This window comes from Pelophylax lessonae, assembly GCF_965119305.1.
Source record: "Pelophylax lessonae genome assembly, chromosome: 5".
Taxonomy (NCBI): domain Eukaryota; kingdom Metazoa; phylum Chordata; class Amphibia; order Anura; family Ranidae; genus Pelophylax; species Pelophylax lessonae.
The window spans coordinates 410,778,722-410,797,221 of NC_138772.1; the positions used below are offsets into that span (position 1 = coordinate 410,778,722).

The window sequence follows — 18,500 nt, forward strand, 5'->3', positions numbered from 1 at the left end:
TACAGGGGGAGAGAGGGGATAGCTACTCACCATACCAGTAACCAGGCAGGCACCACTCCAGACAGAACCACTTGCCATCTAAATGGGGGGGCTGTAGGCCAGGAGGAACGCTGCGACTGGGGCCAAGACCCGGTCGTATGCGACCTAGTGAGGCGTTTAACTTGTAGGCCAGCCCCTGTCTGGTGGGGCTATGTCGCGGCCAACCCAGGGCGGAGCTGAGGTCTGAGCGTGCTCGCTGCCCAGACTGGGGGGACCTTTGTATCTAGATTATCCAGCCCGTCGCCCAGTCTGGCAGTTGATTGTAGATCTCACAAGAAAAAAACAGGAGAAATAAATTCTATCTAAAAAGAAAAAATTGCCAGGACCAGAGATCCCAGCAAGGAACTAGGTCCTTCCTCCTGACTAGGCAGCAAAACAAAAAAACTGAATCCTAGAGCAGTAAGTGGGAGTATACCACCTGGGACTGCCCCATGGGTTTAGTTAAAGTTCTGTAAACTTTGTTAACCCTTTTCCGCCTAGTGTTCTACTCCTAGGAAGCGTAGCATAACCCATGCGACTACTGAAGATATGTCGCTGTGTCCGTCAATGAACATCAGAGAAAAGGGTTTGACGATAAGACAAAAATCCAGTTTTTCTGAACTTATCCTTTAACCACTTGCCTACTGGGCACTTAAACCCCCTTCCTTCCCAGGCTAATTCTCAACTTTCAGCGCTGTTGCGCTTTGAATGTAAATTGCGTGGTCATGCAACACTGTACCCAAATGAAATCATTTTTTTTAAAACAAATAGAGCTTTTTTTGGCGGTATTTAAATCACTACTGGGGTTTTTATTTTTTGCTGAACAAAAAAAAAACACGATAATTTTGAAGAAAAAAAAAAAAAACAGCTTTTATAGTTTTGTTATAAAATGTTGCAAATAGGTAATTTTTCTCCTTCATTGATGTGCGCTGATAAGGCGGCACTGAAGGGCAATAATAGGTGGCACTCATGGGCAATGACAGGCACTTGTAGGTAGGCACAGATGCCCCTCTCTCTTCTGGATCAATGTCCCTCTGACAGCATCAGCGATCAGCATTTCTTTCACCTCACACTGACAGCGTGAGGAGAAAAAAAACAGCTGATCGCCGGCTGCTGTTTACATCACACGATAAGCTGTCATTGGCTGACAGCTGATCACATGGTAAGGGGCCGTGATCAGCCTGAGTCTAATGCATGCTCTGCAGGGAGCATGCAGGGAGCTCATGCACGGGAGGACTTACATGGACGCCCTCCCGGTAATAAAGATCCACGCTGTAGCCGTCTTTTGGCTATAGCGTGGACAGGAAGAGGTTAACACGTGTGGTGTATCTCACCCAAACTTAAATTCCTATTACCTTGATCCAACATTTGACGACTCAGGTAATCCGCTTGCCAGTTATCCACACCTGGAATGTGTACAGCAGAGAGGGCTGGAATAAAATTTTCCGCCCAAGCCAGAATCTCTGCCACCTCTTTGACTGCCAAGACACTTATGGTGCCCCCCTGGTAATTGATGTAAGCCACAGCTGTGGCAATGTCTGATTGAATCCGAACCAGACAATCTTGCAGACGAGTTGTTCAACGGCTCAGACAAAGCTTTATTGCTCTGAGCTCCAAAACATTTATCGGTAGTTTTGACTCTTCCATCGTCCTGGTACCCTGGGCACAGAGCTTTCCCAGCACCCCACTTCACCCCAGCCCGATAGGCTGGCGTCCGTGGTCACCACTGTCCAAAATAACAGAAAGAAGGACTTGCCCTGGCATAGTGCTGGAGACTGGATCCACCACAACAGAGCAGACCTTGTGTTGTGGCTTAACTGAATCAAAGAGTCCTTTTGACAAGAATCTCCCTTTGCAAAGGTCTGGTATGGAACTGAGCAAACATAACCACCTCGAAGGTTGATACCATCAGACCCAAGGCCCGCATGCAAACTCGAAGAGAGGACACATTGTTCGCCAACAACCACCGAATCGCCTCCTGCAACTTTTGCATCTTATCCGGGGGAAGAAACACCTTGGCCAAGGCTGAATCCAGAGTCAAGCCCAGATAATCCAGTCTCAAGACAGGTGTCAGCGCGGATTTCTTGAAATTGATGTTCCAACCGAAATCCTGCAGAGTTCTGACAGTGACCGTCAGATCCCCCAACAAGACTGAAGGAGAGTCCGCACAACAGATCGTCTAGGTACCCCAGTACCGCAATCCCCCGCTGGCGCAGCAATGCCAATACCGGTGTTAAAACCTTGGTAAACACTCTAGGAGCTGAGGCGAGACCAAAGGGACTCTTCCACCGGTACCAGAGTTGCTTTATTCAACCTGGACACGGGGGGATCCACTTTTGGTGGTGCAATCCACCTAGTGGACACTGCCTCCGCAAAGGGGTAACGGTGTGCAAAACGTTTAGGCACCACTAACATGTGCTTAATGCGCCACCATTGTTCATCCACAATGGTATGAAACAATTCTGGGCAAGGGAACACCTTGAAATGCAAGGAGAGAGAACCAGCGCTATGGATAATTTCCCAGAGACTTTTATTACATAGGTTGCAGCCACCAACCAACCCCTAAAAATAGGGGTCACGTATCATATAAAGGGGGGAGGTAGTTGGAAACGGCGCTACCTTTTACATATGTGGTAAAAACAACCAGTAATCCAGACCGTATGATTAAAAAAATGTGCAAATTAAAGTGCCAGTGCAAAGGTTATTGTGCATACGAGAAAAACGTGCAGATAAAAATTGTATGGTACATGGCCGGATAATTAAAAAAATCACAAAGTGCTGGTGAATATATTTAATTGATGTGACAAGATATGGTAATATGTGTATATACAATAAATACTATTAAAATATTAGTGAAGTGTCCACGAATGTGCTTTATCAAAAAATAGGACATGAAAATAAAAAGGTGGTGATGGTGAGCTTCGGTTGCTTATGTCCCAACTTCCACTAGAGGTCGCACTCACCCCTCAGCAAAGGTAATGATCCTGGCTGCAAAGGGTAAGGCAAAATGACACTTCCCAGATCTGGCACCAATCTATCCTTACGGACCGGTGGATACCATCTGAGTATTAAGCAAAACACCTCGTAGCGTAGTATGTAATATAAAATTACAAAAGGGAGCAGCAGTGACTCATGGTTAAGCTGTAGCAGATCGATTCAGAACGTGTTTGCAGCGCCGGGGAGCTTCCGCGTTCCACACACGGCGAACTGCAGACCGGAAGTGACGTTGACGTATGGTTCCGCCCATACGGTTGTTTTTACCATATATGTAAAAGGTAGCGCCGTTTCCAACTACCTCCCCCCTTTATATGAAGGGAACACCTTGCCTGATTTCTGGGAGCCAAAAGACACCTGCATACCCGGCGCTGTGGGTTCATCAGCCAATTTTAAAGTTTGCCGTACTGAAACTATCAGAGCTTCCACCAAAGCACGTTCTCTCATGCAGCAGGTGATGAGGACAGGTCCTCTTCACCATCAGAATTCGACGACACCGACCCCTCAGGGTGGTCTGCGTCTGCCATGTTTAACTCAGAGTCCAAAGACCCTGCAGATGGAGGTGAGGACGGAGAGAGTTTGCGGCTGGCAGCACTAGCAATGAAAATGTACCTTAGACATCAAATTTTGCAAAAAAGCTGCAATCTCTGGCTGAGACTGAGAACCAGGAGGTCCCGCAATCGATCCCAGGGGGTCCTGCAGGTGAAATATCCTAAGACTCCATATCACACTTTTAAATATTTGGCCAGTGTCTCTTTAAGACTGACAAAAACGCGGTCCCACCGCTACAAGTGCGGGTTTACAATCCCTGGTCATTATAAGACAGAGTGAATGAAGAAAAACCCACAGGAAACCTCAGGAAAACGTTACCGGACCAAAGAGGAGACTTCCAGCACGATCTGTGCAAAAACAAAACTGACATTGACTGTACAGGAAGAAGAGAAAACTCAGCCTCTATTTTTTTAAACAACCATGCTGCATGCCTGTCCAGCCTTTGGACCTCAGGATAATGGCCGCTCATGCATTTTCAATGGGGAATTATAGAAAATGGCTGCCCATATAAACTAATGGGAATATAAAAATCCTGATCCACAGCAAAATGGCGGCCCTCACAGCACGCCATGCGATCTATAGGACCCCCAATCTATAGGACCCCCAAAAGGGGGCCCAGAACAATAGGCATCGAAAGGTCCCTGCCCAGGGGCCCACACAGGAAAAGTCACCCCCCTCAAATAATTGTTGCAACGGCCGCATTACTACCGCCCCCCCCCCCCAAGGTAAAAACCTGCTAGGGGTAGGGGAATGCCGAGGGGTACACAGGACTAGTCCTCCGAGGTGCCAGGGGAACCGAGGGAGCCCCTAAGGTCTGACTATTCCAGGGAAGAGCCCACGTGCGCCCTGAGACTGCCAGGGGTTTTTGGGGGGACAATTTACTCCCCATACCACGGTACCAGGTGAGCGCCATTCCAAAACAGATCGCCTCCCACCTGGGATGGGTGTGCTGTCAGCCAAGGGGAAGCTGCGACTAAAGGCGTTCCAGGTCGTGTGCATCCCAGTGAGACGGTCCACTCGCAGGCTCGTCCCCATCCCTCAGGGTACTGTCGTGGCGAGGTCTAGATCTGGACTATAACCTGCTCACGCTTGCTTGCCAGACTGGGAGACCTTAAGGATCTAGATTATCCAGTGCAAAACCTCAGCCGGCTGTTGCTTGTAGTTCCTCCGGATCTTGGTCTTCAGGAACTAACTAGTGAAAATAAAAAATCACAAACCAACCAAACTTTCCTATAATAGCTAAGACTGAAGTCCCAGCAATATGCTAGGTCCTATTCCTAAAACTAGGCAGAAACAAACTGTTTGATGATAGCAGGGTGTGTGTGGTTATGCCTGCAGAGACAGCCCCCATAGATGTGGTTAAGCTTTTTTTCCTGCTTAGTGCCTATTCCTGATAGGTGGAGCATAACCCCATAGTCTCTGACTAGATGGAGCTGCGTCTGTCGATGAATGATAGAGAAAAAACTGTCAAGCCCCCAACAAAAAAGACTGTATGAAGTACACAAGGTCCATCACAGTAGTGTCCTCTGCCCCTCTTCATATCACCCCCCACCGTAGTGTCCTCTGCCCCCCCCCCCCTGCACAATACCCCATACAGTAGTGTCCTCTGTCTTCTTCACATCATCTCCCCCCACCATAGTGCCCTGTACCCCCTAATGCGGTGTCCTCTGTCCCCTTCACATCACCCCCCCTCCTCCCCACTGTAGTGTCCTCTGCCCCCCATCACAACATCACTCACCGCTACTATACTGTCCTCTGCCCCTTCACATCACCCCCTCCTCCCTGTTGTAGTGTTTTCTGCCCCCTCTCCCCAAAGTAATGCTCTGTAACTCCTAAAGCAGTGTCCTTTGCCCTTCTTCACATCACCCCCCCCCCACACTGTAGTGTCCTCTGCCCCCTGAAAACAGTGATCTTTGCCTCCCTATTCCCCAAAGCAGTGCCCTCTGTCCATTTCCCATCACAGTCCCCGTCCCCTGTCCATTTCCCATCACAGTCCCTGTCCCCTGTCCATTTCTCATAACATCCCCCCCCCCCCCACTGTAGTGTTCTCTGTCCCCTTCACATCATCCCCCACATACACACAGCGCTGTGAGATCAGCAGACAACATAGTGCTGGGTGAAAGGCGGGAGCTACCGAAGTTCATAATATCAGGTTTGTGATTAGTTGCTAGGACTGCCTAGCAACCAATCACTGAGGCAGCTCCTGCCCTCCATCCAGCACTAGGCTGCCTTCTGCCCTCCAGTTAACAGGAGAGCAGCGGAGGCTGGGGGGAGGCAGAGCAGTGGTCACAGTCCACCTGTCAGCTCCAAACGGTTGACGATTGACAGCCTTCTGGCCCCCGTTCTACATAAATGTAAAAGGAGAGAACTTTAAAGGTGATTTTCTTCAACTTTTGTTTTATACAATTAATGGTTAAAAACTTCTTCCATATTTTCTCACAAAAATAATGAACACAAATCCATAAAAAGTGGCTTTAGATTACAAAAAAGAACCACATCTGTGATAAGAGTCATGGTAAAAAACATGCCACGGCAGGATATGCACATCTGTAATTTGCTTACATTCTAATGAAAATTAGAAACCTATGTTCACACGGTTAAATGTCAGATAGCTGAAGACAACACTTTTCTCATACCACTTTACTAGAATACCCTTCTTTGATACGAAACGCCACTGCTGCTTATCAAAAACAGATGGCTTGTGAACAAAATAGTGCTTGTGTTACATGTTGGAAGCTCCACTCATCCATGGCAACATTCATGGATCCAGGCCAATATAAAGGAGGTCAGTGGGAAATAGCCCTTGGAAATGTTTCACTGAGCAAGCAAGACACTTTTCATTTTAATTTAAGTTTAATATATAACCAATGTGAAAAAAACAGCAAAATAAGACAACCTTCATTGAGACATGCAAGGCAAAAACAAAAATAAACTTTTGATCGTATTCATAGTTTACTACAAATTAAACAGTGTAAGCGTCCCAGTTCATAGACATTATTGCTATTGTACTGAAGAGCAATATTCTCTTCCAAGACCGCATAACCGTTAGCAAGCAAGTAATGCACTCTGCTAAAAACAAAGACATACTACTCATGCCTGGAGATTTCAAATAATGCACAAGATCGAAGGTATTCTATAATATTTGAATGTTTCAACACTACCCCCATTTTTGATGAAAGGCACAACGAAAACTAGATTTTGTATATTTTGTTTAATATCTAAATGTTTTATGTGAATTGCTGCTATAGCAATATTAGCCAAAGTTTTTGTGAGGTCTTTGTGAATGTAAATCTATGGGCTTTTTCCAATTACACTAAAATCTGGAAAGGGCAATAATTTAAAGAAACCAAATCAGATTTAAAAGGATCATTGATCTGACATAAGTTTGCAGAAATCGGTTGGTGTTGCACAGTTTTAGTGAATAGGCCTAACACATGTTAAGGTGTATTTGTTTTTACATACCAAAAAAGGCAGCCATTTTGGAGACCATCACTATACAGAAAACATCATACTAGTTCAACTGAAGTCTCACACAGTACTTTGTAAATATTTTTTCATGGACATCCACACTTTAACAATACCCAATAACAAAATTGACATGTATTTGTTCAAACCTCAAAATGGCAGACATTTAAAAGATCACTGGTAAATCTTAAGCTTTGGATGACCAAGAACAGTGAGGCTGACTTGTAGAAGATCACTTCTGCACTGGGAATAAGTACATTGGATGCTAGATGGTTAAGGGTCACGTCAGACAACATCACTAAAAGACTACTTTCTTTCTCCTATGGGTCTGATCCATTAGCTGCTCCCTAGCTTGTGATTCAGCAGTAGCCCTGGCTGGTGAGAGACCAACAACCATTAGTAAAAGCGGTTGCCTCACTACTGGGTATCGTTCATCTGACATGCCCCTTAAACCATTGAGGTCATTTAAAATAATTTCAGCCAAACACAAGGCAATTTCTGGTCTTTGCATATTATTTTTTTCACCAAAGCGCATTTTTTTGGGAAATGTATCTGTACAAATGGGTACGTTCACCATTTTGTAAGGTAAACCACAGGCAAAATGTATTATTTTTAGTTAGCTGCTAGGTTTTCAGCCTAAAGAGTTTTATTAATGCCCTAGTCATCCCAACTTCCTCTGTGAATATTAAGGCTTAATCTTTGCTCATGGCATGTTACTTAAGACTTGCAAAGTGCTAAATGAAGCTCACAATGGGCCAAATGTGTTCTAAGACATTTAACCCCAGCCACCATATTACAGACGTACAGAATAGATCTGAATTTGATCGGTAACCAAGAGAAAGCTGGTCTCTTTCTTATCCACAGGTGGCCTTGAAAGCACCACTTGGCTTCGACAAATGTTTATTTAAAGAAAATATATATTTTTTTAACATAGTTACATTGCTCTAGCTTGGATCAATGTAACTATGCATATACTATACTGGTGGAATCCCTGTAGAACCTGAAAATCACTGTACTAAGACACTACTCTAATGATCTCCACAAGCTTCTGGATCTCATGCTGAGGGGCTGCTCTGCTGCAGGAGGTTGGCCGCTCGGCGTGGGCGCATTCAGAAAATGCTTTGCATTTTCTTAATAATGCAAAGCATTCTCTGATTGGATGAGGTGGACAGTGAAAATATCACCACCTAGCTCCCTACCTTAACCAATCAGATGCATTCATTGGAGACAATGGATTCATCTAGAGAAATCCCACAGGTATGGCATATGCATAGTTACACTGGTCCAAGATGTAATTATGTAACAAAAAATCCATAGCAAAAATAATTCTTTAAAAACCAAAATATGTCAGGTGAAAATTTATCGGCGAACAGTGACTGCATCCTATCATTTAGCAGTGCCACTGTATTCAGGGAGCCACAAGTACCAGGGAGCCACAAGTACCAGGGCTGCTGAATATAATAGCCAGGGGTGGAGATTCCTCTATTCATGCTGTTTGGCTGAGAGAGAGAGAAAAGGAGCCATGTATGGCTTGCTTTAGTGCTTACCAGGAAATAAGACATCATTCTTGAATATTTCACTAGTATGGAAGAGGGAAACGTGCATTGTTAGTGGTACCTACCGACTGGTTATAGAAATTGATATGCAATGTGATTTGACATAACAATACAAAATACAACTCCAAACTTGGGTTTCAGTTACAACTTTATTCATCAATATAAATATTGTGAATGGTTTTCTTACTAAAACTCTTACATCTATGACTTTTGCAGTGGCATTGACTAAGATGGTGCTGTTATTAGCAGATGTGATGCACTGATCTTTCTTTCAGTTTACTAAACTCAGAATTCTAAACGGATTCTGAGATTATGGTACGGTTTCTGAAGGTGGCATAGTCCAGAATAGAAAAAAACGACTAATGTGAGACCATGCTCTTCCATAAATGGTTAACACTGGTACAAAAGATTAAAGTCAAAAAGCGAAGGAGGATGGAACTGGGTACAAAATATGGCATTAGAAGTTCTCAGATACGTGCAATGAAATATAGGAACTGTTAAGTGCCATTAATAACCCAAATCAAATGCCCCCTCCCTCAAAATACCCCATTATTTCTGAGGACCTATAAAAAACAGTACACAGGAAAAGGCGACAACCAACAGTGTATACACTGGTTTTTGTTCCCCGAAAAGCATTAGGACGTGTATTTAAAAACTTGTTACTGCATCCGTCCCCAGTCTGATGCTCCCAAAGGCAGTATGTATAATGGTCACCACACAGATGACAAGTCTCTCTACGATGAATGCAGCTTTAGAAGATTGCTGACCACTCCAAAAATTACTTTGGTATTTAAGCTGCTTTCAGTGGTAAGCAAATCATCAAACAGTACTGACACTGCATTCACAAGCAAAAATAAATAAAAGATCAATATGGAGACCAAACACATGGTGCCTGGCCATTACTGAGGTTAGGCAAGTTAAAAACCAAGAATACCACTTGAAAAATCCCAACTAGACTCCAGATGACTTTTGTCCTAAACATCTACTTTAAAAAAAAAGTCCCAGATTAAAAGGACACTTCTAAAACCCACTCAGGATGAAAATTGGGTAACTGATCCCCACCAAAAAAAAAAAAAAAAGTTGTTCTTTATCTCAAAACACAGTAAAAAGAACACAAAAGTGGTTATAAATAATACACGCTTTGGGAGAAAATAAGCATACACCCCCCCCCCCTCCTCATTTTTCTGGTAGTAAGTTTTTTATGAATGCCCCCATTAGGCTCCATCCACACCAGCAAGCGTCAAAAAGCAGGCAAGATTCCCAGTATTATGAAGCAGTACCCTAAGCAGGAAGAGTCTCCATTTCTGCTCACCCTGGTCATCTCATCTAACCGGAATCATGCAATGCTTTCTGTGGAACACATGGTAGCAATAATTCTATGAAAGAGAGATAAATTATGAACATGAATGGTTTCTTTTATGCTCGTTCTACAAATTCTCAAAGCATGGAAACAGAGTTATTAGCGTACTGTTGCCAACGGAGCCTTAGGATGTTGAAAGTTTTTTCAACTGGACAGCAAATTCCCTAGCATTTGTCAGCACAAAGTATCATTTAATCCCGAGTAAAATAAAAAAAAAAAAAATAGCAGTTACATCAAACTCATAACTCCAAAAAAAATGGAGAATTAAGTACTTAATCTATTCCTTGAAGCAATGTGAAATATATATACTGTACTCTTAGAAAAACATCATCACCAAAAGAATATGCATTTCTTCTATGGAAGAACATATTTTGGCTCATTCTGAGTTTTACAAGAAGTCATTTGCTGCAAATAAAAAAATACACAGTATAAAAAAAAACCCTTAAAAATAAATTAGCAACCTAAAAACACAAAACACAAAAAGAGAAATTTATTCTTGGCATCAGCTCCCTGACGTAGAGTTGGCACAGATAGTTTTTGACAACCTGTATGTATGATATGTAACTTTTTTTTTTAATATATATTATACAATGACGATGCCATAGAATAAATTATATAATTACAAACGATATGGGGAACGGGGGTTATCTGTACATTCTGTACCACAGTGGCCAAGGCTGCACTTAAACATACACATCCCTTTTCTCTCAGTGTTCAGAATTAACCCCAAACAAAAGGCCTTAAGCTCACAAACCATTATAACAGTTTACAGTCATAGCTGGCCATAAAGTTATAAGCAGTTCCTTCATTTTACATTAAGCTTAAACTTTTTTTTAAAAAAATTCTAATATTTACAGGTGTTTATTGTCATGCAAATGAAGAAAATGGCCTTTATTTAATAATAAACCGCAAAGAACAGGAGTGCCACGCACCACATATCAACCAATCAAAATCAGCTTTTGCTAGTCTGAGCTGAAAGATTAATTCTAATTGGTTGTTTGAGGTTACAATGTATCTTTGCGCTATTAAATAAGACACAAGGTTTAAAAAAAAAAAAAATGATAATAATAATAATACATTAATACAATAAAGACATGCAAAGGTGTAAAACAGGGGTCATTAAAAATCGTTGGAGTAACTTTACATCAATCCATATGTGTATACATAAATGTATATACACATATATACACACAAATATAACCAATGTATTTACACAAACCAAACTGATATATACATAAACATATACACCTGCCAAATACAAAATAAAAAAAAAATAAAAAAAAAAGGCCTATAGTTTTAAGGCCAAAAACTGAAAAGAAGAAAACTCAAGAAGCAGTATATTGGTGCAAAAATAGAAAGCAAAACCTGTGTTGAACTAAAATCACCGCACAGTGGAGTGAAAAGGTGGAAGTGTAGAGCATTTGGTGAGACAAGGCTTGCATTAGGAGCAGTCTTCTGCTGTAAACATTGATATAGCAGCTGCTGGCTTGAGACGTAATGCATGGTCACACATTCAGAGAATTGGAATTTGATATCGGTCACTAGTATCACGTAAGAGGTGGTCCATTAGTTCCATAGCTATAGTGTTCCTCTTCTGATAGGCATCCCATTGATGTCGAACAGTGAGCATTCCTATTAGTAGTCTTTCACCGGAGCCAGCTCTGGCACAAGGTTTACAGTGATGTTTTTAAACAACTTGTCTATAATTATATTTGGGGCATATATTAAATTATTTAATCCATCAAGATACTGACGTTCTTTAGAGTATCGCAGCAATTTGTATCTGCAGGAAGAAAAAAACACAATTTAGCATCTGCAGTCTTACAGTCTAATCTAATTTTATTAACCTATAGAGTGCATGCAAAATTCAGAGCTTCCCAGTGTGTGCACAGCAGCTCCTGCTATTAACTCTACCACCCTCAATCTACACTATGTTAACCACTTAAAGAGGAAGTAAACCCTCCTCAGGAAGTTGTACCTATAGGTAAGCCTATATTAAGGCTTACCTATAGGTACTGTAAATATCTCCTAAACATGCACCGTTTAGGAGATATTTACCTTTAATGCAGCCAGTGACGTCACTGGCGCATGCGCTCTGAAGGAACGGCAGATCGTGCCGTTCCTTCAGAGCCCCGTGCCGTGACCGTCGGCTCCCGCGCGCGTGCGCGGGAGTGACGTCACCGCGGCTCCGGCCAATCAGATGGCCGGATGCCGCGATCCCGGAAGACGGGCGACTATACATGTCGCCCGTCATACAGGTAAGCGGACGGCACGGCGGGGGCTCGTTCTAAGGTAAGTATTTCATAATGAGCTAGTATGCGATGCATACTAGCTCATTATGGGTTTCTCTTTCAGGATTTAAAGAAGAGAAAAAAAAAAAATCTCGGTGTACAACCTCTTTAAGGACCCAGTCTTTTTTCTGACATTTGTTGTTTACAAGTAAAAATCTGTATTTTTTGCTAAAAGTCACTTAGAACCTTGAAACACTATATATTATACACATACATATACAGGTCCCTCTCAAAAAATTTGCATATTGTGATAAAAATAGATTTTTGTAAAATCTTACCGTAAAATCCTTTTCTCTTAAGCTCATTGACAGACGTAGTCCTCGTTGATTAATAACAACTTGGGTTATACTGCCCTCTACAGGAGTAGGACTAGACAGGAAAGAAAACGTTCTGGCCACACCCTAGGGGCAGTCCCAGAGGGTATATCCTCTCACTTCCTGCTACAGCAAATCAGTTAGGTCACAAAGCAGTGTTTAGAGAATTTAACCCAACCCAACTTAAAAACAGAGGGGCGGGTACTACGTCTGTCAATGAGCTTAAGAGAAAAGGATTTTACGGTAAGATTTTACAAAAATCCATTTTTCTCTGTCGCTCATTGACAGACGTAGTCCTCGTTGATTAATAACAACTCGGGACGTCCCAAAGCAGTACCACAAATGAGGGGTGGGATAACAGAAATCAAAATCCAGAAGGCCCAACCGGAGCCAACCAGAAGCATCAAGGACTCATCGAGCAAAAGATGAGACCTAAGTGAAAAACCCAACAAACCCTTGAGGTAGACCAACAGTCTCCTCAGATTGCGGCCTGCAGAACCTTGCGGCCAAAAGAGGCATCTGACGATGCCATCACATCAACTTTATAAAATGATGTAAAGGTATCAACCGACGATCAAGTCATCGCCTTGAAAACCTGGATCGCTGACGCCTGATGGCGGAAGACCCAGGAAACACTAGGCGCCCGAGTAGAGTGCGCCTTAACAGGGAACGGAGGATTCCGACCCTTAATAGAATAAGCCTGTACCACCGTCTGACTGGTCCATCTAGATATGGTCGCGGCAGACACAGGCAACCCCCTTCTAGGGCTATCCGTGATCACAAAAAGTGAGTCCGTCTTACGAAACAAGTTCGTAGTAGTCAAGTGTACCCTGATTGTCTGAACCCCATCCAAGGAGTGTAATGCAAACTCCCAAGGATGGCTAGTCTTAGGACACGGGGAAGGTAACACAATATTTTTATTCAGATGAAAACTCTGAAAACCACTTTAGGAAGGAAGGATGGATTCGGAAGAAGAACCACCTTATCCCTATGAACCACCAGATATGGGGAACGACAAGATAACGCGGCCAGTTCTGACACCCTGCGTGCAGAAGTAATGGCCACCAAGAAGGCCACCTTCTGGGATAATGTAAGCAAGGGAATCTCCCTAATATCTTCAAAGAGAAGTTTCTGAAGAACCGACCACACTAAATTAAGATCCCAGGCGGTAAGGGTGCACACACTGGCGGAGCCAGATGTCGCACCCCCTGAATGAAATTCCGCACCAAGGAATGATTGGCCAAAGGTTTCTGAAAGAAGATTGCCAACGCTGAAACCTGACCCTTGATAGTGCTCAAGGACAGTTTCTGCTCAACCCCTTGTTGCAGACAGACCAAGATTCGGGTCACCGAATAGGTATGTGGGGGAAATCAACAGATTCACACCACGCAATATAAGACTTCCATGTGCTGGAAGTCGCTTTCCTAACTTTAACTAGAGGTAGGAATAACTGAAGCGGACACTCCCTTGTCCTTCAGTACCTGGGTCTCAATGGCCAGGCCATTAAGCCAGCGATTGTAAAGCAAGATGGAAGATCGGTCCCTGAGACCGCAAATCCTCCCTGAGAGAAGTCTCCAAGGAGCGTCCGCGACTAGCCTCACCAAGTCGGCGTACCAGGCTCGACGAGGTCAGTCCGGAATTTCCAGAATAACTGGAATTCCCTCCATCTCTATCCTGCGAAGAAGTTCCCGCAGTAACTTGAGAGGATGGAAGGCATGCCGTAGCTGATACTGCCCCCACGGGGCGATCAGCGTTTCTGCTGCGTCCGCTAGAGGATCGCGGGTGCGAGCTACAAACCTCCGCACCTTCCTGTTGAGCCAAGGTGCCAACAGATCCACATCCGGGGTTCCCCAATGAAGGGACAGCTAGTGAAAAACCTCTGGATGAAGAGGCCATACCCCTTGATCCAGAATCTAACGGCTGAAATAATCTGCCTGCCGATTTCCCACCCCCGGAGTGAACACTGCGGGGAGATCTGGAACAAACCGTTCCGTCCAACGAAAGATGCTAGTCGTTTCGATGGCCACCAGGACACTCTAAGTGCCCCTTTCTTGACATAAGTCACGACCGTGGCATTGTGCGATTGGATCAGAATCGGGCTGCTCTAGAGCTGCTCGGTCCAGTAAATCAGACAAAATCTGATCGCTCTCAGTTCCGATACCCTTATTGGTAACCTGGATGCTATCGGAAGGAATGACTTCCCCTGGTTGAGCATCGGAGACTCCCTGGTCCGCTCGCTCTACCGGATCCGATTGTCCAGGGAATCGGAATTCTGATTCCATTAGAAAAGAATCTCCTTCAGGAGAATTCGGGTATGAGACTGGGTATACGGTACTGCCTCTAAGAAGGCCACCATCAGTCCCAGCCAATTGACGGACAGCAACATCCGAATCGTTGACTGAACCTTCTGGAGTTTCTCCGCAAGGAGAAACTCTCTTGCCCAGGATGTATCCAACATTAGGCCCAGATAGTTCAGTCTCCTGGTGGGAACCAGGGATGATCTTTGGGAAAGCGAAGAAAACGCTGATGTCCTGTGATGATGGGGATATAAAGATAGGCATCCTAAATGTCTATGGACGCCAGGAAATCCCCCTGATGCAGGGAGGCCACCACTGTTCGGATGGACTCCATCTTTCCCCAAGTCCAGAAATTGGACGCACCTTGCCCTCTTTCCTGGGCATTGTGAACAGGTTCGAATAGAACCCCCTGAAACCGTTCAATGTTAGAAGGGAAGAATCGCACCGGTGGAAGTGATCGAAAACTCGATCCTGTATCCTGACCGTATGACCTCGCGAACCCCTTAGTCCGGGGTTCTGGCAAGCCACGGATCCGGAAACCGGTGAAGCCATCCCCCTACCCCAGAGATGGGTAGGGGCGCATCAGGCTGTATTCTTCAGGCTTGGCTGAGCCGGACTTTTTGTTTAGCCGACCAGCGCCCTTTGAAAACCCTCTGAAGGGGGTTTGGAGGGTTTCGCCCTATCGCCCGCCCTCGCGGAACGAACAAACTCTTTATGAGCAGAAAAGGAAGGTCCTCGTTAGTTACGAGGTCCTTTTATCCTAACATTCTGTGGCAAGACCGTGCTCTTGCCCCTAGTGAGATCCTTTATAATCTCAACCAAACTAAATGGCAACCACTGGCCTAAGGGTTGACCCTATCAGGGAAAAAATGACGCGGGATTCCGCTTCCACTTTTTCGATCCACCGGATCCCGGATCCCTAAAGGACGCAGCATCCTCCAACGGGATAACGGTGGCTTTATTTGGAAATTGGTGAGTCCACTACAGGTGGTACCGTCTATCCTTTTAAAGAGGGATTCCTCAAACGGATAGCGCCTAGCCATGCGTTTGGAAATAGCAGGGGTTCGTTTCAAAACAACCCCATTTGGGTAAAGGAAAATCCTTCGCCCTTTTTGGTAGGCTAACAAGTACCAAAAAGGAATCTCAGTCTCAGCTACCTCTGCCGGTGTAACCTCAAGACTAAAGGTTTCCCGGACGGACACAACTAGTGCATCCACCACTCTTGTGCTATGGCGGAGGCAGAAACGTTCTCCTCACTGCTGAGGAGACATTACCTGAGACAACAGCCCCATAAGAGGGACCTGCAGCTGCATTGACCAGCTCCGAATCCGTATCTGAAGTATCAGATAAAAAATAGGGGTAGGCGGGGGTCGCTTCTTGACCCCCGTCCCTGACAGGCCACCTCCACCCGGGATACCAAAGACTCCAAAACTGCCGAAAATGCATTAAAACAAGTGGGGTACTGGAGGGTCCTGCGGCCACCTTGAGGGGATCAGGTGGGGATACATATGCGGCAGGGTCAATGACTATACAAGACATTTGCCAGCGACAAAAAAAAAAAAAAATGACAAAGTAAAAAACTTTTTTTTTTTGTAATCCCCCAGCGCAACAGCGCCCCTCAGTGTTACCTGCCTTTTTGGACCCCACAGAGAGAGAGAGAGACCCCAAGGCTCATCCCTGATGCACAGAAGTTTTCTATCAGCCTGCTCAGTGCTGTCCTGTTACAGACAGGAAGTCTTTGGCCCTTTTTCCTGGGTAAAGGAGGCGGCTCCGCCCCTTAACACGCCTTCCGGTGCCTCCCCCTGGCTCCACGAGGTGTTTGGTCACCTCAAACATGGCCGCCCCCATGCTGGAGACACGAGGCTACGCCAATATGGCGGCCTCGTGTGATCTGCAAGACAATGGCGACAAAACCGCAATCATGGGTAAGACTGCCGACCTGACTGCTGTCCAGAAGGCCATCATTGACACCCTCAAGCAAGAGGGTAAGACACAGAAAGAAATTTCTGAACGAATAGGCTGTTCCCAGAGTGCTGTATCAAGGCACCTCAGTGGGAAGTCTGTGGGAAGGAAAAAGTGTGGCAGAAAACGCTGCACAACGAGAAGAGGTGACCGGACCCTGAGGAAGACTGGGGACAGGGAAATGCCAAAATGCCTGAAGTCCAGTGTCAAGTACCCACAGTCAGTGATGGTCTGGGGTGCCATGTCAGCTGCTGGTGTTGGTCCACTGTGTTTTATCAAGGGCAGGGTCAATGCAGCTAGCTATCAGGAGATTTTGGAGCACTTCATGCTTCCATCTGCTGAAAAGCTTTATGGAGATGAAGATTTCATTTTTCAGCAGGACCTGGCACCTGCTCACAGTGCCAAAACCACTGGTAAATGGTTTACTGACCATGGTATTACTGTGCTCAATTGGCCTGCCAACTCTCCTGACCTGAACCCCATAGAGAATCTGTGGGATGTTGTGAAGAGAAAGTTGAGAGACGCAAGACCCAACACTCTGGATGAGCTCAAGGCCGCTATCGAAGCATCCTGGGCCTCCAAAACACCTCAGCAGTGCCACAAGCTGATTGCCTCCATGCCACGCTGCATTGAAGCAGTCATTTCTGCAAAAGGATTCCCGACCAAGTATTGAGTGCATAACTGAACATAATTATTTGAAGGTTGACTTTTTTTTGTATTAAAAACACTTTTTTTTTTATTGGTCGGATGAAATATGCTAATTTTTTGAGATGGGAATTTTGGTTTTTCATGAGCTGTATGCCAAAATCATCAATATTAAAATAAAAGGCTTGCACTACTTCAGTTGTGTGTAATGAATCTAAAATATATGAAAGTCTAATGTTTATCAGTACATTACAGAAAATAATAACCTTTATCACAATATGCTAATTTTTTGAGAGGGACCTGTATATATATATTTTTTTTTTTTCTTTCATTTAGCAGAAACCCTAGAAAATAAAGTGGCGATCGTTGCAACTTTTTATGTCACACGGTTTTTGCTCAGCGGTTTTTAAAATGCAATTTTTTTTTAATAGTTTAATGAATTTAAAAAAAAAAAAAAAACATAATATAAACCCCATTATTTTTGTACAATGTGAAAGAGGATGTTACGCCAAGTAAATTGATACCTAACATATCATGCTTTAAAATTGAGCGCGCTCGTGGAATGGCGCCCAACTATGGTACTTAAAGTGGTTGTAAAGGTAGAAGGTTTATGCATTAAGATAAAAAAACCTTCTGTGTTTCTCAGCCCCCTGATACTTACCTGAACCCCATCTCTATCCAGCGATGTTGCAGAAGAAACTTGACTTCACGGGACTCTCCCTCCCTCCACCATCGGCTCCCGCTGCTGTCAAAGTCAGTAAACCAATGAGGAGAGGGAGGGGGCAGGGCCTAAAGCTGCTCAGTGTCAGAATGGACGAATGGACACATAGAGCTGTGGCTCAGCTAGGGAGCCACCATAGCAAGCTGCTTGCTGTGGGGGGCACTCAACAGGAGGGAGAGGCCAGGAGTAACGAAGAGGGACATGAGAAGAGGAGGATTTGGGCTGCTCTGTGCAAAACCAGTGCACAGAGCAAGTAAGTAGAACATGTTTGTTATTTTTAAGCAAAAAAAAAAAAAAAAAACAGACTTTAGTATTACTTTAAAAA

The 18,500-nt window shown here is 44.4% G+C and overlaps 1 protein-coding gene across 1 annotated transcript in view; it reads right to left on the reverse strand.

Moving 5' to 3' along the window:
- Nucleotides 1-8,715: 8,715 nt before the first annotated feature.
- The window catches only part of B4GALT6 (beta-1,4-galactosyltransferase 6), a 148,710-nt gene continuing 138,925 nt past the window's right edge, over nucleotides 8,716-18,500 (reverse strand). Inside the window, exon 9 of the mRNA XM_082258603.1 lies at nucleotides 8,716-11,728. Within this exon, the coding sequence (XP_082114729.1) occupies nucleotides 11,581-11,728 (148 nt within the window). The 3' untranslated portion in view covers nucleotides 8,716-11,580. The remainder of the gene's footprint in view (nucleotides 11,729-18,500) is intronic.